This window comes from Nyctereutes procyonoides, unplaced genomic scaffold (genome assembly GCF_905146905.1).
Source record: "Nyctereutes procyonoides isolate TBG_1078 unplaced genomic scaffold, NYPRO_anot_genome, whole genome shotgun sequence".
Taxonomy (NCBI): Eukaryota; Metazoa; Chordata; class Mammalia; order Carnivora; family Canidae; genus Nyctereutes; species Nyctereutes procyonoides.
This window is the reverse complement of record NW_026575122.1, coordinates 472,794-498,692: the sequence shown is the minus strand read 5'-3', so window position 1 is coordinate 498,692 and position 25,899 is coordinate 472,794. Positions and strand designations below refer to the sequence as shown.

The window sequence follows — 25,899 nt, the reverse complement described above, 5'->3', positions numbered from 1 at the left end:
ACTGTATTTTATTACGAAAAATTTCAAACACACACATAAATAAGGAATAGCATAATCTCCCCCCAGGTACCCATCATCCAGCAACAACCATTACCAACATATACTGCATTTTTATTTGCATTTCATAGAGTCCTCAAAGAGATAAACGAAATAGCCTCGTTAAAATGAGTGTTCAGTAAAGTAGGGAACATATTATCATACTAGAAATAAAATCTAACGCTTAAAAACACCTTCTTAAGCAGAGATTGGGAAGGATGTTTGTAAGGCACTCTTCAAGCTCAGCTTCAGAAATTGCTCTAACAGAATAAAATGGGATCATGTGATCATAGTACCTCTTCCCAATATAAAGATCAATCCCAGGGCGTCCTACTCTCAGTACACAACTAGCGTTGGGTATAGTTTAATGACTGGAGTCCTGACTGAAGCAAAATAAATCATCTTCTCCGGTTTCATGTCAACCGTCTAGATGTCTCCAAATATCATGAGGGGAAAGACACTATTCTCAGCATAAAAAATGTTAATTAACTCAAAAAATCATTTTGCTGAAATACAGCATTATCTTCATATTTAGAATTCACTATAAGTAGTGAAAACTGAACGGAAACTGGATTTATTCATAACATCAGTACGTATTTTTAACTCCCAGAAGTTCAACACAGTAATTGCCAAATAGGCCTATTCAGCAAAAGAATAACCTCAAGGAAGAATTAAATTCTAAATACTTTGAAAGTTCGGTTAATGATTTACTATTATGAAATAAACACTTCACTTATTTTCCTTCCTCATCACCCTTCTCCATTTTTTTTTTTCATTAAAACTACCGTATTAATGATCATTTCACTAGAATGTCTCAGCAACAGACGCATGAAGTCTTTGCCTCCACTTTAGTGCATTTCTGGCCTTTATTAAGTCGGAGGCAGCATGTGCCCTCATGGTTCAGCACATCAGGGCTGGAGTCGAGCTGCTGCTTTTCAAATCCGTGCTCCATTATTCATTTAGTGTTGAGGAGGAGCAGATTAGTTATCCAAGTGTCTGTGTCCTCACCCGCAAAGCACGCATGATGCCAACACCTAACTTAAAGGGCTGCTGCGAAGGTCTAAACAGCGACTCATGAGAAGTACCAATCACGGCTGTTATTACAGTAAGTTCTGAACATATGACTATGTACGTGCATCCCCTTATCATTAATTTTCTAGACTTTTCTATCAAACCTATGATACTTTCCATAGAAGTGGTGGAAATAAAACTAAGTCAAGGAATACGGAAATTTTTTTGTGAAATTCTAGAAGAAATTTGTCGTGAAGTATTAATTACCTCTTTGAAAAATTTTTGTTTTTTGTACGTGCTTGGCATAAGGTATGCATAAAGTCGAAGGACATCAGATGTTTGCCCCGAGGAGAGCACAACGTTGACCTTCATTGCCCAAGACTGAGTAACTAAAAAGCTGAAAAGGTGTGTTTGTAGATGGTTCAGGCCTTCATCCGCAACTATCAGGTAATATGGGGAACTCTCTTCCAAGAAAATTTCCCACTCTCGTGATAGGCATCCAGAAAACGTTCGGACGTCGATGGTCGTATTATGCTGAAGATGAAGGATTAAAGCAGCTCTCAAAGGAAGAAGTTCAGGGAAGCTGAAATATGCACACTCCGCATCCTGTGGCGATGGGATAAAGTGTATCTTTTAGAATTATTATTTAGTTGGTTTATATATATCATTAAAGTCATTAAAGGAATATGTTCCAACACGGGTTTTGCTCTGCTTTACAGTCAGGGAATAGACGCTTAAAGCGTGGCTCTCATTTCACAAATGCAAGCCATAAAACACAGTTTAGATTTACATACACATGTCCCCTTTAAGCGGGCACATAAGAGTCAAGGTTTATCCAAGGTTTATACTTTTCCTTCCTATTCTATTTTTTTTTTCCTTTCCAGTCTCACTCCAAAAAGAAAAAGGATCGAAAAGTAGGCAAAAACAAGTGATGGATGTAAATTATCCAGAACGGGAAGCCAAGGCAAATCCCTTTGAGAGAACGGTCGTAATTTGGTGTGATCCTCCTGAAGCGGCAGAGGTTTTTCTGAACGGATCAAGATGAGTGCAGTAAACTAGACTGTAAACGTTAGGCTAGAATCCTGGCTCTTTATTCAAAACATTGCTTATATTTAAAGATATTTTAAAATCTGACAATAATGTCGATCGCAAAATGACTGAACAGACACACGCCAAAATCCTTAAGAGTAACACAGTGGTTACCTTTAGGGATAGGACAAGAAAGGGGTGGTAGTGGCTAGACCGATCTGTACTTGAAACTGTTATATTTTGCCAATTATATTCATGTTTGGGAAAGGAAGACCGAATATATTCCCTCAGAGGCCTTTACTATAAAGCAAATAATAAACAAAGCAGGATTAATGAGTTTGACATTTTTCTGGGCTCAAATAAATTGCTGAGTTCTGAAGACAGAAGCAGTTCTCAGAGTTGGAAAAGTAGGATCCAGAGCTCAAGCGAGTTTCTGTTGAGATTTCTCATCCTCCCTCATGATCCTGTGTGTCCTTATGCACTTTAATTATTGAGAATACCATATAATCTTAAATGTGGTGATTTCTGAATACTGGGCTATGAGTCATTTTTTTTGTCCTTCCCTTTAAATTTTCTGAATTCTAATAGATATACTGAACTTTGTAATAAGGAAAACATTTACAGAATAGTAAGAAATGTTAGTTTTAGTTCTTAAATCACAGAAAAGGACTACTGTCACGTGTTACCTTGAAGAAAACTACGGCAAATTGTCCTCCTTTACTGACAAGATCCATGAGATAGCCTTCAACCAGATAAAAGAAGTGGAGCTCCTGCCCTGCTTTAATGATTTCTCACATATGCATGTAGTAAGTAATGAATCTCCGTCAATCAGAAAAAATTCAGATTCAACAAAATCATTGAACAGACTGGAATATCTAAAATGAAAACAATTAAAACGAAATTACAACATCGACTACATAAGGCCCGAAAAAGGCAGTAGCACTGTTATTATTATCCATTATCACTATCACAACAGGTGAATTCGCTGAGTAAATGTTTTATGTATGCTAAGACTTTTCAAATATATCCACAGGCATGACTATCCTTTATAGGAAGAAGACGGTATTAGTCCCATTCTCTAGATACAGAAATTGAGGCTCAAAGAGATAGAGCAAATTATGTAAGACCACGTGTCAGAATCTGGATTGGAATCAGGAATTTAACACCTCTGTTCTGCATATAGGCCCGTATCAAATGCTTCCTGCTTAACCAATCTTATTTCTTTATAAATCTTATAGGTTCATTGACAACTGTGTGCAAATAAAGCAAGAGAAAACTATTTCCATTCACCATCAAACTGCTCTAAAAGTTGTGTGTGTGTGTGCAAATATATATATAGAATTATTTTTTATATATATAGAATTATATAAAAATACTGAGATAAACATTACCTTTTTTAGATGGACATTACTTTAATGTCAAATAGATACATAAGATACATGATATCAAATTGTACATCTCTTTATTTCTTATGACAATACTCACTGAGCTTTTGGCACTGCGTTCATAAGCAGCTCTGACATTTTCTCTAAAATCATCATGTGCTCTTCTAAACCTGAAAAGAGAAGTATTGACTTATTATTTGAAAAAGAAAGAATAAAGTTATTTTATTTCTATTAAATCTGTGTAGCTCTAAAAAGAATCATTATGTTATAATTCTTAAAAAAAAATTTAACTTGGAAATTACCCATTCTTGATGCTACCTGGGGCCCGAACCTGAACTGCAGAAAATGACAAACCTACAAAGAAAGAAGAAAAATCAGAAATTCATTTATTCCATCAACGAATAGTTTTGAGTGACTACTGCATATTAAGCAAAACATCAGGCAGGGAGAATACAAGAATGAACCAAAAAGGCAACATGCTGTCAGTTCTCATGGAGCTTAAAATCCATCAGGAAAGACAAATATTAATCAGATAATTATGCACACGATGGAAAATCACAAATGTGACAAAGTCAAAGAGAATAGAGGAAGCTTCCCTACCAAAATAATGCTTGAGCTGATTTCTAAAAGATGAAACAAGAACTAATTAAACAAGGAACGAATTAAACAAATTAAACAGGGGAGAGTAGCATTTCAGGCGGAGAGAACAGCAAAATACCACGTACAGAAATCCTGTGGCGCGAAGGGGTATGGGCGGTCCTAGGTCCAAAATAGAAGCCAGCCAGCCTGGAGTGGAGACGGGGAGGGAAGAGCTGGCTGTGCTAGAAGAGGACGCAGAGCCTTTGAGGGCATGTTCTCATCCTAAAATCCACGGATGGCTTTTAAGCAGGTAGTGTTATGAGCGGCTATCCGTTTTGAAAGAATCCTCTTGCTTCGGTAGAGACGATAGACAGGATGGGAACAAAGTTCCTGTTACTGGGGCAGAGAGAAAAGCCATTGTGCAGGAGGGTAACCGTCATAGCTTGGTGTAAGATAGTTTGATGGTAGTTTGCAGCATCCATGGATAGTAAATAATTAGAGGGTAAGTTTGACATAATTTGGTCACGGATCTGATACGGACAGAGAAGCGGGGAGAGTGAGTGTTGTCAGGATGACTCTTAGGATTGCACCTGATGCATTAGGATGCAGAACGAGGCCATTCCCTGGGCAGGACACCTTGGAACAAACCCACATTTCGTGGAAAGATCATGAGTCCAAATTTGTGGCCAGTCTGAGTTTGACTTGGTTTCAAGACCTGCTGTAGAATATGCCTCGTGAGTAATTAAATATGCGGGTCTGGAGGTCAAACACAAGGTCCGATTTAGGCCTGAGTATGTGAGCAATTTTAATATTATTGCACACGAGGCCATTGATATAGATGAGCTTGCGTGGACAGAGAGACACAGTATCATGCAAGAAGCAAAAAGGAATGAAAATCCGGTTTTGCAGATCACAAATATTTAATAAAGGCCAAGAGAGAAGAGGAAGAGTCTGTAAAGGTAACTGAGAAAGGACTGTCAAAGAGGAGGAAGGAAACCCACTTGAGCACGCTGTCAGGAAAACCAAGGAGACGTCCCTCAAATATACCCTACAGTATAGGGCAGAGAAACTTGATGATGATGACGATGATAGATAGATGATAGATAGATAGATAGATAGATAGATAGATAGATAGATAGATGATAGATAGATGATTGATAGATTAGATAGATGATAGTAGATGATAGATGATAGATGATAGCTTAGATAGATAATTGATAGATAATAGATGATAGATTAGACAGATGATAGATGATTGATTAGATAGATGACAGATAGATAGATAGACGATAGTAGATGATAGATTAGATAGATAATAGATGACTGATAGATTAGATAGATGATAGATTAGATAGATAATTGATAGATGATAGATAATAGATGATAGATACTCATTCATATTACATGACAACTATGAAAAGTACACATTTTTAGACTGAGAAGCTTTTCCAAGGACTAAGAAGAAATGACCAAAGAGGAACATAGAAATAGAACTTTCAAATTGCAGGGATCCCTGCGGGGCTCAGTGGTTGAGCGTCTGCCTCTGGCCCCGGGGTGTGATCTTGGGGTCCCACGTCGGGCTCCCCGCATGGAGCCTGCTTCTCCCTCTGCCTGTGTCTCTGCCTCCCTCTGTGTGTGTCTCATTAATAAATAAATAAAATCTTTAAAATTAAAGAAAAAAGAACTTTCAAATTGCAGAGCTCTAAGAGCAAAAAAAATGGAGATATGTTATAAAGAAATGGTAAGTCAGAGAGGCGTAAGGTGTAAGGTGTCTAAACATGAGCACTATTGGCCAAGTTCTGAGACGTACTGTAGCCTAGTGATCTCGGGCAAACTATTGACTCTCTCTGTATCTCAGTCCACTTATTTATAAAATTGGGACAGACAATGATGATATGCTCCTTTCGTTGTGTTTTTTGGGATTTTTTTTTTTTGGTTGTGTTTTTAGGCTATTTAAGTGTATGAGCTGATGTATACAAATTGATTAAAATAGTACCTGGCACACAGAACTGCATAAAATGAAAACCATCACTGGATATTTTGATAAAAGAAAACAATGTTTTCAAAGTTCCTAGGGGAAAATACCTTGAACTTTGAATTCTGTACCTAGTCATCCAATCCATTAAGAGGGAGGAAAGACAATATCACCAGACATTTAAGAAGTCAGATTTTCACCAACCACATATCCTAACTGATAATTTTATTTTAAAGAGATAAAACAGAAAATTGGGGGGGGGGAGATCAAGCATAGGACAACCAAGAAACAGTGAAACGACATATGATCCAGAAAAATTAGAGGAAGCTCTAAAGAAAAATGGGAGGATCCATGATACTTTGAATTTACAAAAGCATCAATTTCAAACAGCAGTCTTAATAATAAAGAACCACATTTCAAGCCAAACATATAGATTTCTTCTACAATGAATAACAAAGTAAATAATTTTGTGACTTGTTTACTTGGCTTTCCATTTTTTTTTATTCAACTAGAAACAAATCACAAGATTTAAGTCTTAAAATACCGTAAACTATGATAAACCCTGACAATATAAAACCACTATACTTAACCAAATTGGGAGGTTCAGAAAGGGACGAATAGTAGAAAAGTGTATATTAAGTTCCTTGTTTTTTATACCAGGAAGTCCAGAGACAGTATCTAAAGATAATATATCAAAAGTGAAGGATTTCTGGAATCAAGAAGTTCAATTGCCTTCCTCACATAGGTACGGAATCATGGGGGATCCAATAACATAAATGGGGAAACTTCATTTATATTTATATTACCACTTCTGATGAATTAATAGATCTTGTTATTTTTAGGGGATAGCAACAAAAATACAGGTAAATATCTACCGTCATGTGGAACTGCACCATTGTTGAAATGTTCCAAAGAAAAGAAAAAAATTTTAACTTGTTTAATCAAAACTCTAGCAGCAACAATTCATTGACAAGACATTTATAAGAGAGAGGACGTGTTAAATGACACCAGGAAGACTAGAATCTCTACGACAAAAAAAAAAGAAGCAGGAGGAAGGGAAGGCAAAGGAAAGGAAGGGAAATAACCTCAATTTATTAACAAATTACAAGCAGATGAAAGAGATTGTGACAAATTGAAAGCTATATCATCCCATCCTAGCAGTGCCAGAACCTTACTTGGATTCTGGGTTAAACAATCTTTAAAAGAAAGAAGAGAAAAGTAAAAAAAAAAAAGAGAAATCAGAGATTATTATGGCCGGGACCACCCAATTTAGGGAAAAAAGCCGAGGGAGTGGAGGCACCACTAGACAGAAAGACTCAAATTCCCAAAGCGCATCTGGAGAAGAGCTGAGCGGCAATGGACGGAATTCTTGACGCCCCCACCCCCGACCCCCAGCCCCCCGACCCCCGGCACCTAGGCCCCAGTGCCCCTGGCCCCAACCTCCAGGCCCCCAGCCCCCAGGCCTCAGGCCCCCAGTCCCCCAGGCCCCCAGCCCTCCAGCTCCCCAGGTCTCAGGTCCCCAGGCCCTCAGGCCCCAGACCCCCAGTCCCCCAGGTCCCCCAGCACTAGGTCTCCAGCCCCCCAGGCCCCCAGCCCCCAGGCCTCAGGCCCCCAGTCCCCCAGGCCCCCAGCCCTCCAGCTCCCCAGGTCTCAGGTCCCCAGGCCCTCAGGCCCCAGACCCCCAGTCCCCCAGGTCCCCCAGCACTAGGTCTCCAGCCCCCCAGGCCCCCAGCCCCCCAGGCCTCAGGCCCCCAGGCCCTCGGGCCCCAGACCCCCAGCCCCCCAGCCCCCCAGCCCTAGGCCCCCAGTGCCCAAGGCCCCCAGCCCCCTGGGCCCCTGGTCTCCAGGCATTCGTGTTCTTAAATTTTGAGTTTAAAGATGAACAAGACATAGAAATAAATATTTTATTATTTGGTTATGCACAGCAAGCATAGTGCCTCCCACTTTTCATTTACGTGATATATGCTTGTTGCATTGGTTGAATGTCTGCTACAGGCTGACGCTTGGGATAAAATATGAGGAAGGGGCAGTATCCCTGCTCTGAAAGGGCTTCACAATCCAGTTAGGGCCAGAAGGCCTATGTGGGAAAAGTCTAGCACACACCCTTGTGTGTTTATAGCATGCAGGGAATACTTGCTGAGTGAGTCAATGAATGAATAATATTTGGGAATGGCAAAATCAAATACACCTCGAATGTTACAATAAGATGTTTCAAGAGTGTGATTATGTGTTAATGAAATCAAATATATCACTATTAAAAAAAAGGCTCCCAGCCCCCCAGCCCCCCAGGCCCCAGCCCCCCAGTCCCCAGGCTCCCAGCCCCCCAGCCCCCCAGTCGCCAGGCCCCCAGCCCCCCAGCCCCCCAAGACTCAGGCCCCCAGGCCCTCAGGCCCCAGCCCCCCAGCCCCCCAGGCCCCAGCCCCCCAGCCCCCCAGACCCTAGGCCCCAGCCCCCCCAGGCTCCCAGCCCCCCTGCCCCCCAGTTCCCAGGCCCCAGCCCCCCAGTCCCCAGGCTCCCAGCGCCCCAGCCCCCCAGGCCCCAGCCCCCCCAGGCTTCCAGACCCCCAGTCCCCCAGTCCCCAGGCTCCCAACCCCCCAGCCCCCCAGGCCCTAGGCCCCAGCCCCCCAGCCCCCCAGGCCCCAGCCCCCCAGCCCCCCAGTCCCTAGGCCCCAGCCCCCCCAGGCTCCCAGCCCCCCAGCCCCCCAGTTCCCAGGCCCCAGCCCCCCAGCCCCCCAGCCCCCCAGTTCCCAGGCCCCAGCCCCCCAGCCCCCCAGCCCCCCAGTCCCTAGGCCCCAGCCCCCCCAGGCTCCCAGCCCCCCAGCCCCCCAGTTCCCAGGCCCCAGCCCCCCAGCCCCCCCAGGCTCCCAGCCCCCCAGCCCCCCAGCCCCCCAGCCCCCCAGGCCTCAGGCCCCCAGGCCCTCAGGCCCCAGACCCCCAGACCCCCAGCCTCAGGCCCCAGTCCCCCAGGCCCCCAGCCCCCCAGCCCCTCAGGACTCAGGCCCCCAGGCCCTCAGGCCCCAGCCCCCCAGGCCCCAGCCCCCCAGCCCCCCAGTCCCCAGGCTGCCAGTCCCCCAGGCCTCAGGCCCCCAGGCCCTTGGGCCCCAGACCCCCAGCCCCCCAGGCCCCCAGGCCCCCAGTCTCCCAGCCCCCCAGTCCCCAGACCCCCAGCCCCCCAGGCCCCCAGGCCCCCAGTCTCCCAGCCCCCCAGTCCCCAGGCCCCCAGTCCCGAATGTCCCCCTGAGGGCGGGCAGGGTGCGACCTGAGGCTCCTGGGATGAGGCCACTTGTTTAAGCTCCAGCCTAAGGAGACAGTGCCTCGACTTCCCACTTACGGAAACTTCTACTAAACTAATTCATTTTTATTGATTTGTGCCGCTAAATTTGCGATTTTTTTTTAAGATTTTATTCATTTATTCATGAGAGACCCAGAGAGAGAGAGGCAGAGGCCCAGGCCGAGGGAGCAGCAGGCCCCACGCAGGGAGCCCGAGGCGGACTCAATCCCGGGACCCGGGGTCATGCCCTGGGCTGCAGGTGCTGCTCCACCCCTGAGCCCCCGGGATCCCCTAAGTGTGCGATGGTTACACAGCAGTGGAAAAGCCACGCATGTCCCTTGAGCTCGAGCATGGTCCCGTCCCTGCTGCACCAGGAGCAAACCTAACGCCCGAGCACCCGAATGCACGAGGAGCACCCCTGACCAGTCACATGCGGATTCGGATTCTGCAGGTTTGCGGTCGCGCTCCGGGGCTGGAGGCTGGGAAGGTGCCTCAAGGGGGGATCCCGGGGCGGGGGGTCACATCCAGGTGCCCTCAGGCCCAGGTACCCAGCACCGTGCCCCTGGCAGGACCCTGACCTGCTGACCCTGGGGCTTCCCTAACACCAAGAAGCCACGTCGCCACAGGCCTGCCTATCCCCCCCGACCTGGCTTCGCTCCAGGATCACACCAGGCCCCCGCTGTGACGGGGGCGCCCCCAGCCCAGGGCAGGCAAGCCCAGCACGTCCAGGGGCGCCCACAGCCTCGAGTGAGTCCCCCTGTCGTCCTGGGCCCTGGGGACACCTGCACCCTGAGTCTCCCCTGAGTGCCCCTGTCGTCCTGGGCCCTGGGGACACCTGCACCCTGAGTCTCCCCTGAGTGCCCCTGTCGTCCTGGGCCCTGGGGACACCTGCACCCTGAGTCTCCCCTGAGTGCCCCTGTCGTCCTGGGCCCTGGGGACACCTGCACCCTGAGTCTCCCCTGAGTGTCCCTGTCATCCTGGGGAGCAGCCGGACGGCGCAGGGAGGCACTGGCCTGGGCCCGGAGCCTGGGTCTTACCTGCTGCCCCGGAGCTGCAGGGCCCCCTGTGGGGCCGGGCGGCAGGGAGTGAGGGCGGAGGAGCCGAGGCGGACCCCGCCTTTATGCCCGGGAAGGGAGTTTTGGTTTCCTTTCTCCGGTCGGGCGTCTGAGTTTCATTTCCTGAGCGCTGCTGACAGCTCAGGAGGCTGTCATCGTCCCCTTCACCCTGAGCCTAAAGAGGCAGCGACAAGGATCACGCAGCCTTTGGAGTTTGGCCAGAAACTAGACCGGGCTCCTCCTGCCTGTGGCCCCGCTGTCCCCAGATGCTGCTGTCACCCACGCGGCCCACGGTCTGGCTGCCGGATGCACCTTCTAGGCGGTAGCCTGACCCTGAAGCATCTGTCGGAGACCTGCCCACCGGAGGCCGCCTGGGCCGGGCGCCCAGCTCCTGGGCTCACCAGCTGCATCGAGGCCTTCATCGTCTCATCCATAAAATGACAAAACAAAGCAGGTGGCCCGCGAGGCTGCTGCGAGCATGAGCAGCAGGATAAGTAGGAGGATGTCAGCGTCCCGCCAGCTCGCCGCGGCCTCCGGGCCACCCGGCACCCGGCCTCCCAAGCAACATCCTCTACCCCAGCTCCTGGCAACCGTGCCCTCCTCCCCCCTCCCCCTCCTCCCTCTCTCTCTCCCTCTCCCTCCATCTCTCCCTCCCTCCCTCCCTACCCCCCCAGCCCCCTACCCTCCTCGTCCTCCACACTGTAAGGTGCTGCAGGAGAGGATGACAACCTCAGCCCCCTGCCCCTTCCCCACCAGCCTCTCCTGCTACCTGTGCAGCCCCAGGGCCCCTCCCACGTGCACCACACCCCGAGCCCCCGGGCCCATCCGTCTCTAAGGAGCCCCCCCTCCTCGTGATTTAGGGTCAGATGCCCCAGGTTGCTGGGCTCACTTTTCTCTAGTTTCTGCTCTGGAAATCCTTAACTTTGAACAAGAGAATAACGACTTTCCGGAAGGGAAGGAGACAGGTTTCTCGACTTGTTCACATGCTCCGAGGAACATTCATGCAACACCAATAGGGCAGCTTGCCCAGGCGGCTGAATGCTAGTGCATCGCCAATGACAAAGACTCGAATCTCATTCCTGAATTTACAGGGGCCGCTGGGCTAACCTCGTTCTCCAGGAAAAGCCCTGCCCTCGCACGTTTGGTGCGCACAGGTGAACGTCTAGGTACTACCCTTGCTCTGGGGAAGTCGGGATGCTAGGCCGGCAGCTAAGCCCGGAGCGATGCTGCTCCAATATCCAGCCTGGTTGCTTCGGGGGAAGGAAGGGCTGCTCGTAAAGCGACTTACATTCAACAGGTGAGCAGTTAAAGAAAAAAAAAAAACACAAAAAAAACAGGTGAACCGTGACTCCAGGGGACGTGAAGGACGGGCGGAGATAATCTGCAGACCCCCATTCCGCCCCTGCTTCCCGGACCACCCAGGGCTTCTAAAGAAAATGCCATTTACAAATCAGTTCTTAGATTTTTTTTTTTTAACCTGTTTAATGGCTGTTTACTTAATTTTTTTGGAGTTAGGAAGTGATTTACATCTAGCTAGCAATTAAGACTATTTTTATTTTTCTTACCACCTATGCAATAGCTGGATGGAGAGTGGAAAATAGGTCACGCATCGTTGGTACTTATCCTCCCTGTTGGATTAATGCATTTCATAGAATTGTGGATTTTTTTTTTGTTATTATGGAGGTTTAGATGGCTCCGTCTAGTGATTAAAAGGGGATGACAAATAATATTTTAATCAAAGAGCTGACATATACCCTGGAATTTGTAGCATGAGGTAACAAGCACAAGGACAAAATGCCAACATGCCAAGAATAACGGGGGAAAAAGAAGAATCGCGCCTGCATCCTTGATGGTATCGTCGAACTCCTGCACTGGTTTTCCAGACCTCACATTGTTGCGATTACACGTCTATTGCTTAAATTCTGCTGGTTGAGGTTGTTTCTTGCAGCCAAAAGCATTCTTAGCCTGTCTGATGCCTCAAGCCGAACTTCTTCTTTCCCACCTCCTCGCCCATCCTGTCCCTCCTCTGATAAGCCTTCGGCTAATGGCACCCACCCAGATGCCCGAGCCAGGATCTCAGGGATCTTTCTCAACCCCTTCCTCTCGTTCACCTGCCTCCGTAAATATATGGACTATTTCTTGCTCATCCTTTTATTGCCGATTCCTAGTACGATGTCTGGTACACAGGAAAAACTCAAAACATGTTATGTTGGATTAAATAGTCAATGTCATGGATTAGTACACAGACACTGAGCAGAGTCAAAAGGATAATCTTGGGGAATATATATATATTTTTTTAGATTATGGTGAATTTTGATGAACTAGCTTTGCCCCTTGCCATAGACTATCTTTCTCTTGACTACAATTCTTATGTCTCCCTGGTTATACGTGTCCTTCACGGAGACATTGTTGGATAAGCATGATCGTATTTTTTTTTCTTGGACTCTTTAAAGTAGTTTTATCTTAAAATTCCTCTTTCATGATATTTCTGTCCCTTAAATCAGTACTATTAAGCTACAGTCCGTGTTGCTCTTCCTGCCTTGCACCTGCCAGACATTCTGCGTCTTTGTGGTGACTTCCACTAATGTCTGCTCTATTCCTTTGCGTTGGTTGGTTGTATTAACCTTATTCTCAGAATCTTGGGTAAGTTCTCTATTTCTCTATGTACAGGATAAGGATATAATGACCAGTCATGGGGTGCATAAGCTTGTGGGGAAATGAAAGAAGACCAGATCTGAAATGGGAAAGAAAAAAAAAAAAAAAACCCTAGGGTTTGTGTCATAGTACCTCCTGCGTGTATGACTTTAATCAAGTCAAGAAACTGAATCAGTTTTGGTTTTTGACACTTATAATGAGCGGCAGAGCTACACCTATCCTGTCCCTTTCACAACACTGTTGTGAGAATTGAGAATCCTGCGTGTGCAAGGGGGATATGGGACGTGTCTTTTCTGGGGTGCGGTAACTGGCACTTGAACCACTGAGCAAGGCAGTTACGGGACGGGAGGAGGTGCATCTCCAGGGGGAGAAAGATTAGGCAAACGATAATGTCCCAAAGCGCCAGCTTACAGAGTCCAGGCACACTGCGAAATCTTCTGTGCTTGAGAACAGTTTCTGTTTTTTTCTTTTTTTTTTTTTTCTTTCCTATACAATGTAGAAGTCGCTGGAAGAAACGATGGGGGATAAATTATGTTCAGAGATATACGAACTACTGGCAAAGCTCTAAGTCCTCCTATATGGCTCGTCCCAGGATTGCCACACTGAGCCCCTAAGCTCAGAATCCGAGGAGGGCTCTCCCCGGCGACCTCGGGTGGAGTGATTGGAACCCGAGGGTGACCCTTGTTCAACCCTCTCGTGTTACAGTAAAGAAACGGAAATTCAATGAAGGGAAATTACTGGCTTTAGTCGGAGCTAACCAGGGTATGATGAGGACCCGGAGCCCAGGTCTCTTGGCCGCTGTGCTGGGAGACGCAGCCGTGTTAGGATCCTTTGTAATGCGCTTCCAGGTAACTCATCACCAGTAAGAGTTCAGGCGCCGAGATTTTTGAAAGATTTCGTTGTTGTTGTCGTTGTTCTAGAGAAGCGAGAGCAAATTCAAGGCTCTCTCTACCGTCATACCCATCTCTTATTTACATTCCCTCATTTCCTGAAGAGGAAATATTAGGGATTATATTCAAGCTCGGGTACATCAGTGAGAATATTTGTGCCTTTGTGTCCTAACAAAAAAAGTTTAAATAGCGCAATGTGAGATCACATGATGTCCGGGAGAGCCTCTGAGAGTCTGCCCTTCTGTGATTTTTTTTCCCCCTCTGAAAGGAAAAAAATAGGGCCTAGGGATGATGTCGTATGGAGAAGGACACTGTGTCCCTTAACACCCACACCTCAAGGGGCACCAACGACTTTTTAATCTCTCTTCCGTTCTTAGAGAGTCTCAGATCTCACTGGATATTTTCACTAAAGACTTCTCGTGCTTTTACTAAATTCATTCATACCCTCCTTTAGTCACCAAATATTCAGAGGGCCTCTATGTGCCAGACGCCGATAGTATAGATGAGCAAACAAAGAGACCATTCACTGAGCTTATACTTCCATACTTTTAGTTCTAAAGTGAATAATAATGATTTTTTTATTTTTTTATTTTTATTTTTTATTATTTATTTTTTTATGATTTTTTTTTTTAAATACTGGGAGAGTAGTTAAGACTGTGGTGTGCTATTTCATGATTAGCCTCTTTGTCAAGCCATGCTGTAGGACACATTAGAGCACTTAGTAGAAAAAAGTACATTTCAGTGGGTATTCAACAAATATTGATAACGATGGTGACGATAATGATGTCAGTGATCACCGTGACAAGGATGAAGTAACCAGGGCACCTTGCAGTTTGTGGTAAACAATGGCAACGACACAGCAACGTCTGCCGTTGTCTTCCAGACAAGCGCCCGAGCGTGTCCGTTAACTGGAGGGATTGCTGCGAAGCCTCTTGGTAACAGGCAGCCTTTAATCCAGGCAAACGGGGGAAATCGGTATTAGCTGGATGTCTGCAAGAGGCCACTGATTGTACGAATAACACAGTTTCATGGTAATCATAAACCTCTGAAGAGGGACCAATGGGGAGATGAATATTTTTGGAGGATTTTCGGGTAAGGTCAACATGGTAATGAGAACTGGACAGGGTCCTTGTGGACTCCGGAGTCTGACTGAGCAGCCATCAGCTGTATCTTTGCTGAATTACGAGGGCGTTAGATCCCAGGCTCCCACGCTCTATTTGTTGTCATCGTTAGCCACGCTGAGGCCACGGGTAATGTCACAGGACTGCGAGTCAAGGAAGAACAGCTACTCTAGCAGTGGTGCTCAAGAACCCGCATCTGCTGTAAAATCTGGCACCTCCCTGTTCTCATCTCTCATAAAGACTTGTTGAAGGGATAGATGGATGCTTGCTTCTCAGATTTCTAGGATAATATAACCCTCGGCCAGCCTGACGGACTCAGATCTTATACACAGATCTACAAAATCTTTCATAATGCATTCTGACATGGCACTTTTGCCAAGCTCATTTCTTCATATTGTAAATTATTTTGCACAGGGGGCTGCTTTAAATCCTACGCCAAACAAATCAAGGTCACTCGATAAGAATCCGTCTTTCCAAGTCTTAGACAAGAACCCACTCTCCTCGGATTTGGGCCTCTGGAGTATTTATTTCAAATGAAGACTTGAATGAAGATGTGAATCATTATCAATATTCTTATTTGCTGTATCTGTCTTCTGTGGGGGTAGCCAGGGCTAGAGAAAATGAGGAGTGGAGATTGGAGAAGAAGCAGGAAATGTTCGGTTTTGTTGGGGGGACAGGGAAGATATGAGCTGAAGTTTGTGCTGGCATGGAGTCAATCCCCTGAGCTAAGACCGTGTAAAAGGGCCCAGGCTTCTATCCATAGGGAAGGGAAGAATGACGGACACGAATTATAACACAAGGGGAAAAACATGTGAAGGATTCATACATTTCAAAAGCAAACAAAATGAAACAAAACAAACAACAACAAAACATACAAATAAAAATGGGCAAAAGACCTGACCATATGTTTCTCCGGAGAAGATATGTGAAAGGTCAACAGGTACAGGCTAAGATACTCAACACCACTCAGGGAAATGCAAACTGAAACTATGACGTATCTCCTCACATCTGTTAGAATGACTCAGAAAACAAGATAAGAGATTACAAATGCCGGTGAGAATGTGGAGAGAAGAGACACCTTTGCACCGTTGGTAGGGATGTAAACTGGCACACCTGTGTGGAAAATAGAACGGAGGATCCTCAAAAAATTAAAAATAGAACTATTATATGATCCAGCAATTCTGCTGCTGGGAATATATCCAAGGTAATGAAAACACGGACGTGAAAAGGTATCTGCACCCCCATGTTCAAAGCAATATCATTTATAATAATCAAGACAAGGAAACAACTGGTGTCCATCGGTGGATGAATGTATGAAGAAAATGTGGTGTGTGCGTGCGTGCATGTGTACATATATATGGAATATTATCCACCCACGAACAAGAAATCCTGACGTTTTCAACAACATGAACGGAATGTGAAATAAGTCAGACAGAGAGAGACACCGTATGACCTCACTGACATACGGGATCTCTATAAAGACCCACACACACACAATAAATAAATAAATAAATAAATAAATAAATAACCCCACAGAACCAAAATTATAGAGAAAGAGATCAGACTTGTGCTCACTGGAGGCAGGGGTTGGAGGGAAGAGGAATTGAAAGTACCAAGGTTCAGTTATAAGATAAAGAAGTACTAGGGAGGTAACCCGCAGCATGGCGCTACATGAAACACCATGAAGTTGTCAGAGCAAACCCTAAGAGTTCCCATCAGTCGGGTGGAATCCTTTCCTTTTATTCATTTCTTTCTTTTTATTGTATCTATATGAGGAGATAAATCTTTGCTGAATCTATTATAATCATTCTACAATACATGCAAACCAAACCACCTTGCTGTAGGCCTACAGTGATGCATGTCAATTATTTCTCGATAAAACTGGAAAAAATTATAACACAATACTTTTTTTCCCAGAAAAAAAAAAAAGAAAATATTTTATAATTGCATCATGCTTTGCCGCAGCTCAGGTGCACACACCTAACCCAATTACCTGGAGAAGGAGGCTAATTTTCACAAGGCAGGGAGGGAGTTTGTACCCTTTATCAGAGGTGGTGATAGTAGACAAAAGACTTTGCCAGTGCTTTGCATGAATGATGGTCTCATTCAATCCTTAAAACACGTCAGTGAGAAAGGGAGCTTTCCTATCGTCATTTTATGCATGAGAAAACTGGGATTTAGGAGATTTAGGGGCCAACTGCCTGAAGTCTTACAGACACCACAAGCAGTCTTCCCTGATAGCCCATGTGCAGCGTACTGACCTTCTGTTGATCCCGAGGGGGAAATGGGGCTCAGAGACGTTCAGCGAATTGCTCAAGATCACACCGTAAACAGCAGAGGATCAAACCTAGGTCAAGTATGTCAGACTTTAATGCAGTGGCGTTCTGTTCTCATCCTCACATACTCGAGGCTCACAGTCTAAGTGGTACCTACGGTGGCACACTCGGCATTTGAAACATCCCCTAAAGGAGACTGATACGTACCGTCTTTTTCAGCCATATTCCCTTGCACGCAGAACCTTAGGCAAAACTCCGGTGCTAATAACCCTTTATTGGAGGATATGCAAAGGCGAAGTGGGCATGAGGCTGGCAGGAGGCAGAACGGCTGTGGCTCCATGAGAAGTCAGGCTCCGGTGCTCGCTCACCCGGTCTGCTTCCAGCCACGCCATAAGGGACCACGCACCGCAGAGAGAGGAAGAGAGAAGACTTTTTCTGAGAGCTCTTTCCTGTTTTGCCTCTTGACACGGGACATTTGTTTCCGGGGACGTCAACTCCCTTGCAGTTTTGGGTTTGAAGTGCCATCTTTATTTTTTATTTTGTATACTTAAAAAATTTGTCTTTATTCCGAACAAATTTTATCACGATTTGAATGGGAGTGGGCCTTTTTTCATTCTCGCCCAGCGCTCAGGGGATGCTTTCTATATGCAAATTCCTGTTTGTTCTTCAGCTCAGGGAACTTTTCTACCATTATTTATTTTGTGAACAATATGACTAGTGTTTTTATAACAAGTGGCAATTTGGACGAAGACACACAGACACGGAGATGCCGCATGAGCACGAAGGGAGACATCGGGGCCACATATCTGAAATCCAGAAGGGGCTGAAGGTGGCCAGTAAACCAACAGAAGCTAGGAGGGGGGCAGAGAAGAGATTTTTCCCCCAGAATGAACGGCCTTTGCCAACACTTTGATTTTGGGCTTGTAGCTTCCAGAACGGAGACCATAAATTCATGTTGCCTGAGCCACCCGGTTTGTAGTGCTTTGTCGCTCCAGCTCTAGGAAACTAGTACAACCGCGGTCGTGCTCTCCCTTTTTTTTTTTTTTTTTTGTCTTTCCAGTAGCATCATCTTCTGTAATTTGGAAGAATCTCTCAATCTGCTCTCATAGCCCACTGCCTTGTTCTAGACCTATGTCCATTCCGTTGGTTTTTATACTATTTATATTTTCATTACAAGGATATATCATTGGTTCGTTTTCATTAATAGTCGGTTCTTATTTTGTGGACCCCACAAACAGATTTTCTCTTTTCCTGTATCGGCCTTCTTTCCTTTGAGATCTACTAGATAGGATTGTGCTCAATTTCAAGTAACAGAAATAACAACAAACTGTAACTTATGCAGGAATGAGTTGGTTTTTCTCATGAATCCAAAAGTCCAGGAATGAGCATCTAGAGTTGTCATCCAGGGACTAGGCCCCTTCCATCTGTGTGGTTTTTTTTTAAGTTATGAATTTTTTTTTCTTCTTTTTAGCCTAACATTTTGAGCATGTGGCTTCATCCTTCTAGATGTAAGCTGACCGCCACATCTCCAAGCACTGGGTATGTACTACAGGCCATAAAAGGAAAGAATAAAGAGCAAGGATTGGCGTCCATATTAGCGTAACACATGCATTTGACAGAATCCAAAATCATAAAGACTTAAATATGAAGCTTACCTAGTCTTATATTGATGAAATCCAGATGCAGTTGGTCCAGAGCTGATATCCCACCACATGATGTCAGGAACCTTGGCTCCTTTTCTTTTTGCTTTATCATCTAAAATATGTGGCTCCTTTTACGTGATCCAATGTGGTTTCTCAAGATCTGGCCGTCATGTCTTTACTCCAGCTGGTAAGGAAATAGAAGAAGGAGGACATAAACTTACAGCACTGGCCAGAACTTAGTTCTGTGACCAACTTAGCTGCTAGGGAGATCCCCTGAATTTTCCAGTGGCGTCTCCCCCATCCTTCTTAGGCAGCCAAAGATGGGGCTAAAATCAGGGGTCTTAAGAGGAACAAAGAAGAGAAGAATGAATATTAGGAGACAACTGGCCAGCTCCGTTATAATTAGGAGAGCAAACCTTACCCAGAGATGCCCGGGGGACTTCTCTCTTACTGGCCACATACATCAGTTTCTTCTGACATGGTTGAGAGGTAGAGTTTTGTTAAATCATTCCATCAAGGGATCCCTGGGTGGCGCAGCTGTTTGGCGCCTGCCTTTGGCCCAGGGCGCGATCCTGGAGACCCGGGATCAAATCCCATGTTGGGCTCCCGGTGCATGGAGCCTGCTTCTCCCTCTGCCTGTGTACACTCTGCCTCTCTCTCTCTCTCTCTCTCTCTCTCTCTCTCTCTGTGACTATCATAAATAAAAAAATAAATCATTCAATCAAAATTCTGGTAGGAAGGGAGAAAAAATAGATATTGGGTAGGCAACTAGCAAGTCAGTCGCACTTGTGTATAAGATTTTCAATATAAACAGTGATGCTTCTTTTATGGTATTTGTTTTCCTCAAATTGTTAACTTATTAGTGATTTCTGCATATGTGACCTCCTCCTCTTTTTTTTTCCCCCCTGGTTTATTATCTTTTTCTTGTTGTTGGTTGTGGTGGTGGTGGTGGTGGTGGCAATTACTCCAAGGATAATTCTAGACTCCTTAACTGAAAGAGGTGTCACAGAATACGAAGAGCGAGGTGACACTGTTTGGAGGGCACACCACAGCCTGCAAAGGCCGCAGGATGCCAGTGGGGCACAGGGATTAGTCCCCACGGTGGCCAGGGGACATGACCAGGAGACAAGCAAGGTGACCAAGTCTTGGGGAATTGTGTTCATCTGCACCGTTTGGGTATTTCAGATGGAACGACTGCAGGTGACACCAGGGGGACCAGAACACCCGAACAACCACCCTCAAGGTGAGGTAAGGTAGGCTTGAGGCAAATGCAGCAAGCTTGCAGGAGACCCAGGGGGTGAGAGGTGGAGGCTGCAGGGGGCCGCCTGTGCAGGGGGAGGCAGGGAGGCAGGGAGGGTGCCCAGGGTGGAGGCCGCAGGGGGCCACTTGTGTAGGGGGGAGGGGCCTGGGCTCTTGGGTGACCCCGTTACAGCTGGGGGTGCACAGGCTGTTGGGTGTGAGTGCTGCGGGCCAGTCGGGGATGCCTGGGTGATCCCCTCATGTCTGGGGGTGCACAGGCTGGTAGTGTGAGCACTGAGGGGCCGTCTGGGATGCCTGGGTGACCCCCTACAGCTGGGGGTGTGCAGGCGTCTCTTTCCTCTAATGCACAGGCTTAGCTTTGGTTGTGCATGTGCGTGTGCATGTGTTCAATGTATTTATTTGACCTCTATTGGCATATATCAACCAGCAGCAGGTGTGAGCGCCCTGGGCCTGGTGCGGAGCCAGCAACCTGATGGTGACCAGGGCATCGGCTCTGCCTCCACAGAGTCACATGATTCCTATTTCCTTTTTGTGGTGAGAAGATGTTTCCAAGATCCTGTTTTAATCTCATTCGCCTACACACCCAGAGGTGGAACTGCTGGATCACAGGGCAGCTCCTTTTTTGGTTGTTTTGAGGGACCTCATGGTGACCAGCCAGTTTACATCCCATCAGCTGCCACAAAGCTTCTTATTGCCCCACATCGTCTCCAACACTTGTGGTTGCTTGTCTTTTTAACGACAGCCGTCAGGCAATATCACACTGTGACCTGGATCTGCATTTTCCTGATGATTAGTGAAGTTGAGCACGGATTTTTAAAAAGATTTATTCATTTATCTGAGAGAAAGAGAGTGAGCAAGGGAGAAGGGCAGAGGGAGACGCAGATTGTCTGCCAAGCTCGGAGCCCAGTGTGGGGCTCGATCCCATGACCCTGAGATCATGACCTGAGCCGAAATCAAAGGTTGGGCCCTTAACTGAGCCACCAGGTGCCCCATGAGCACCTTTTTATATACTTGTTGGCTATTTGTACATTTTCTTTGGGAAAATATCTATTCATTTTTCAAATCAGATTTTCCCCAGTATTGAGTTGTATGAATCCTTTATGCATTTTCCATATTAACCCTTATGTGGCATGTAATTTGCAAATGCTTTCTCCCATTTCTTAGATTGTCTTTTCATTTGGTGGATTGTTTCTTCTGCTGCGCACAGACTTTTTAGTTTCATGTAGTTCTACTATTAACGTTTTGCTTTTGTTGCTTGTGCTTTGGTGCCATACGCAAAAAAATTGCTGCCAAGACCAATGTCGAGACCCTATGTTTTCTCCCAGAACTTTTGTGTTTAAGTCTCTATTCCATTTTGAGTTACTTTTTGCGAGTAGTATAAAATCAGGGCCCAGTTTCGATCTTCTGCATGTGGTTTTCCAGTTTCGCCAACTCCATTTGCTGACAACTGTCCTTTTCTGATTGAGGGTTCCTCACTCCCTTGTCAAAGATCCCTCGACCAATCACGCGAGGGTTTAATCACTCAAGAGGGCCTCTTGAGTCTGCTCCCTTGGTGTGTGTGTGTGTGTTTCTGACACCTCAATACTGTTTTGATTAGTGTAGCTTTGCAGTGTAGTTTGAATCAGGAAGTGCGATGTCGCTAGCTTTGTTCTTCTTTCTCAAGATTTCTTTGGCTATTTGGGGTCTTTTGGCATTCCCTACAAATTTTAGGGTTTTTTTTTTTCTATTTCTGTGAAAAATGGCATTTTGATAACTATTGCATTGAATCTATAGATGGCTTTGGGTGGTGTGGACATTTTAACAATATTAATTCTTCTAATTCATGAACACGGGTTATCTTGCCATTTGTGTCCTCCTCAGCTTCTCTCATTAACTGACTTCCCTAAGCACTCTCGTCCTGCACTCCATCTACTCCGCGTTCTTCTTCCTAGCTTTATTTTTTATTTTTCCATAAGGCATTTATCCCTCCCTGACGCCTGTTTGTATACTTATTATTACTGTTTATTCCTCCCCATTCCTCTAAACTGAAATGTAAATTCTATGAAGAAAGGAACTTTTATCGTTTCGTTCATTACTTTATCAGTGCTGACATAATATCTGGCATATGGCAAATACTCAATAAGAATTTGTTGAACGGGTACATTGATCCCTTTAGTTTAGACTTTGCCCCTTTATTTTTGGCAATTATTTTATCAAAGATAAAATTATTTTATCCAAAGTTTGGCTTTGACCTCACTCTTCAGCTGAAAATGTGTGATTCAAGCTGGGGCTTTGTTCTCAAACGTTAGAAGACTAAGTCACCAAATGCCTCCTCCAGTGTCTGTTCTGGAATCCCTAAGCTGACTTCTGGCTTACTGGCTTGTTGAGAGATCTGGACCTCAAAATAGCCAACAACAGTAAATCTGATTAAAGAAATATTCTTAAAAAGGAAAATCAGTGTAATATTGTGTTATCATTGCTATTGCAAAAACAATAACAACAACAAAGCAGCCAATATTGTGAAGGGCGTGAATGATTTCAGCCTTAAAAAGTATGATGTTGTGTTCATACCCTTCACTTGTAGGTTCAGAAAAGAATTATAGCATGGGGGTAGCGTGATAAGATTGCTGGCTGCAAGGCAGTGCGCCCACTTATTATTCTTCCTCAGCTGAAGACAAGCACCAGGTAACCTAATGCATGAGTTTGAGGGCACCAGTATTTCAGGCATGAAACCTCCTAGAAGGATTCATTTCTCCTACTGCTGCAGGAAAGATGGTGAAATTGCCGGGCATCTAATGAAAGCTAAGGTGCAAATAGAAATTCGGAAACTGTTTTGCTATCTTGGAACTCATCTATGGTGCTCTCTTGCCACGTTTCTAGATCTAAGTTTTAAGGGCAAATTAAAGTAGTAAGTTCTTGCACAGTATTTACAATTTTAAAAAATGCAAGGGCAAAAACTTGCTTTTGCTTCTCGGAGTGTTTTGAAAGCTTCTTCCTCCACCAGCGTACAGAGGTCCTGTTTGTGAGGTTGCTTCAATGAAATTGCACAATAACTGCTGACTAGATCTCAAGTCCAGAAGGAGCAGGGGAGACAAGAGTTTACTTTAATCCAGTTGCTACTAGGGTGGAAGGGCAGCATTACTGCCAGCAGTGGCCTATTTTGATGACATTTGGCAAAAAAAAAAAAAAATTCTTTCCCTTTTGCTAACCCCAGTTGAAAGGAAAGATCTATCTGAAACTGTAACTGCGTGTACGTTGGCCATTCATAGGAGCCTCCTGTAAGTCCATGGAGCTGGGCAAGGATTGTTCCAGCACTATAATGCCAACTTTGATGTTTGAGAAATAATATATTAAGTAATCAGAGCAAAGAGATGGTTCAGTTTATTTTCTGGAAGAATATTCAGATTTATCCCATCTCAAGAATTTCATTCTGCGATAGTAAGCTTCACCTTTGGTTTTCACCTCATCTAAACGTTGAGTTCACCCTTGACCCATCAGTATTGGGCCAAAGCGGTTATTTGTTGCATTTCCGTTAACTTCAATGTAGATGCAAAATAACAATCAGAAAAAAAGGAACATCAATCACCTACTACTTGATTTAAGAAAAATAACAACACCCTTAGTATTAAGTGCTTTTTGTGCTTTCCTTAAGCCCATCCTCTGCGCCCCCCTCCAGGTATCCAGTCTTCTGAGTTTTGCAGTTATCAATTCCTTACTTTTATTTCACATGCATATGTTTTTACATCACTGAGCAATATGTTTTTTTTACAATATGTTTTTAGTATATTTTTAGTTTTTCTCTAACAACATCTTTAACATTTTTAAAATCCATGTGGCAACCTTCATTTTCATGGCACTATCGTATTTCATTATGAGAATATTCCACACTTTATTCATTCTACTCTTTATGCACATGTGTTGCTTGAGTTTTTTTTTTTAATTTTACTGTTTCACAGTGTCCCTATGAATATTCTTATGTCATGTGTCCAAATGCATACACGCAAGAGTTTTTCTAATGGGCGTGTGTGTGTAGAGTGTGAGGTTGGAAGTCGAGTTTCATCTCCCTCATGTGGGTGTCCAGTTGTGTCAGCCCTCCTTTCTTCACTCCTGTGAGTATCTCCTCTATATCAAGGGCCATTTATGACTTAGCCTATGTCTAGTCCCTCTAGTCTGTTCCGGAGGTTTATTTGTGTCTTGGGGCGTCCGTGCAATATTGAGTCTTCTAACCCATGAACAATGGCATCTCTCTCCATTTGTTTAGGTCACCTCTACTGTCTTTCAGTGAAGCTCTCTAAGTCCCGTGTCGAAGGTCCCACACATTTTGTCCCTTCAGCCCCATGAAGATGTCGGAAGCACCGGCCAGCCTCTCAGCTGCCTCTTCCAGATAGGCCAACGTGCTTTAGGCAAAATTCCAGACTCACATCTTGGGCTTTCTATTTTCTTGTAGATCTTGGCCCAGTAGTTCCATACTATCTTTTTAGCTTGATACTTAAAGAACATGATTTTTATGTTCTGTCCAGATATTTTAGTTTTCTTCAGCAATAGAGTTGGCCCAAATTACTCAGTCTGCCACCACTGGGAGGAAGTTCTCAGATCTTTATACTTGCATCCTCTAGATCTAATTTATCTCTTCTTTCTTTACTCTCCGTGTCCTCTCATTATCTTATGTCTTCAGCACCAAGCTTCACTTTACTCTTTCCTTCTTTCTTCCTGTTGGCTTTGTTTCTTTCAGCTTCTCTGATGGCCTCACCTCTTACCCCTTTCTTTGTATTTTAATTAAAATTACAGCATGTTTTGTGATCAAGACAAACAGAAATGGGCTTAGTGGAAACTAAGAACATTAGCACATCCCTCAAAACAAAACTACATAATGGTCTCACCAGGATTCAGTCATTCATCATGCTTAGTTATCATATATAGGAGTCAGAAAACTGATAGAGGAAAATCAGGAGGCAGTGTGGCAGTGTCAAGAGAACTTGGCTGTAGCTTAAGATAGGTTTAGACTTTCGTCTCTCTCCACCTCTCGATAGCTGTGGAAACGGGCAGATTTAGGGACTGTAATTAATGTAAGTCGACCTCTTTTTTTCCTTGCGGTTGGTCAGTAGATCTATATTTTGTCTACCCAGGCTGCACAACTGCTCTGATGCTCTTTTTATTCCATAGTGAAATCTCCCACAGAAGACCTCATTTTTCATTAAAAGAAAAGATCACTATAGATACTTTATCTTAAGCCCCGATAGGTAAATAATATGGGCTGTCAGATGTTTCAGGTCCTTTGACTTATTCTGAAATTTGAATTGTCCAGTTCTCTGGATTAGCTGATGGCACTACATTACCTAATTAAATATGTCTGTCGTTTGGTATTTCTTTGGTTGACACTAAGAAAGAGAGTTATGGTTGTGATGTCAGATATTTCTTGGAGAGGTCACTGAAGATTAATAGTGGCATTAAGGCAAAGAGGAGAAGAGGGCTTTTGAGAGATTAACATTTCAGGAGTTGGAGATGAATATAGCCCTTGCTAGAGGTGTGTATCTCAATTTACATAAAAGATCAATTTATGAGAATTTGTGTATGTGTTAACTGTTAATAAGTGTAATCACATTAGATTTCCCAAAAGGTATTAGTACTTAATGAAACCTGGTTGTGAGTCCTTGTGTAAAATGAAAAATGTTTTTTTTTCTTTTTTAAAAATATCAAATAAAAAATATCAAGTTTTATTAAAATAAATGTTACA

General features: G+C 44.7%; 1 protein-coding gene across 1 annotated transcript in view; it reads right to left on the bottom strand.

Annotated features, from left to right (window-relative positions):
* The window catches only part of LOC129516957 (probable ATP-dependent RNA helicase DDX60), a 93,199-nt gene extending 82,824 nt beyond the window's left edge, over positions 1 to 10,375 (bottom strand). The window contains 6 exon segments of the mRNA XM_055336553.1: positions 1,315 to 1,653; positions 2,763 to 2,854; positions 2,857 to 2,951; positions 3,562 to 3,631; positions 3,764 to 3,815; positions 10,324 to 10,375. Coding sequence (XP_055192528.1) covers positions 1,315 to 1,653; positions 2,763 to 2,854; positions 2,857 to 2,951; positions 3,562 to 3,631; positions 3,764 to 3,767 — 600 coding nt within the window. The 5' untranslated portion in view covers positions 3,768 to 3,815; positions 10,324 to 10,375.
* Positions 10,376 to 25,899: the final 15,524 nt, after the last annotated feature.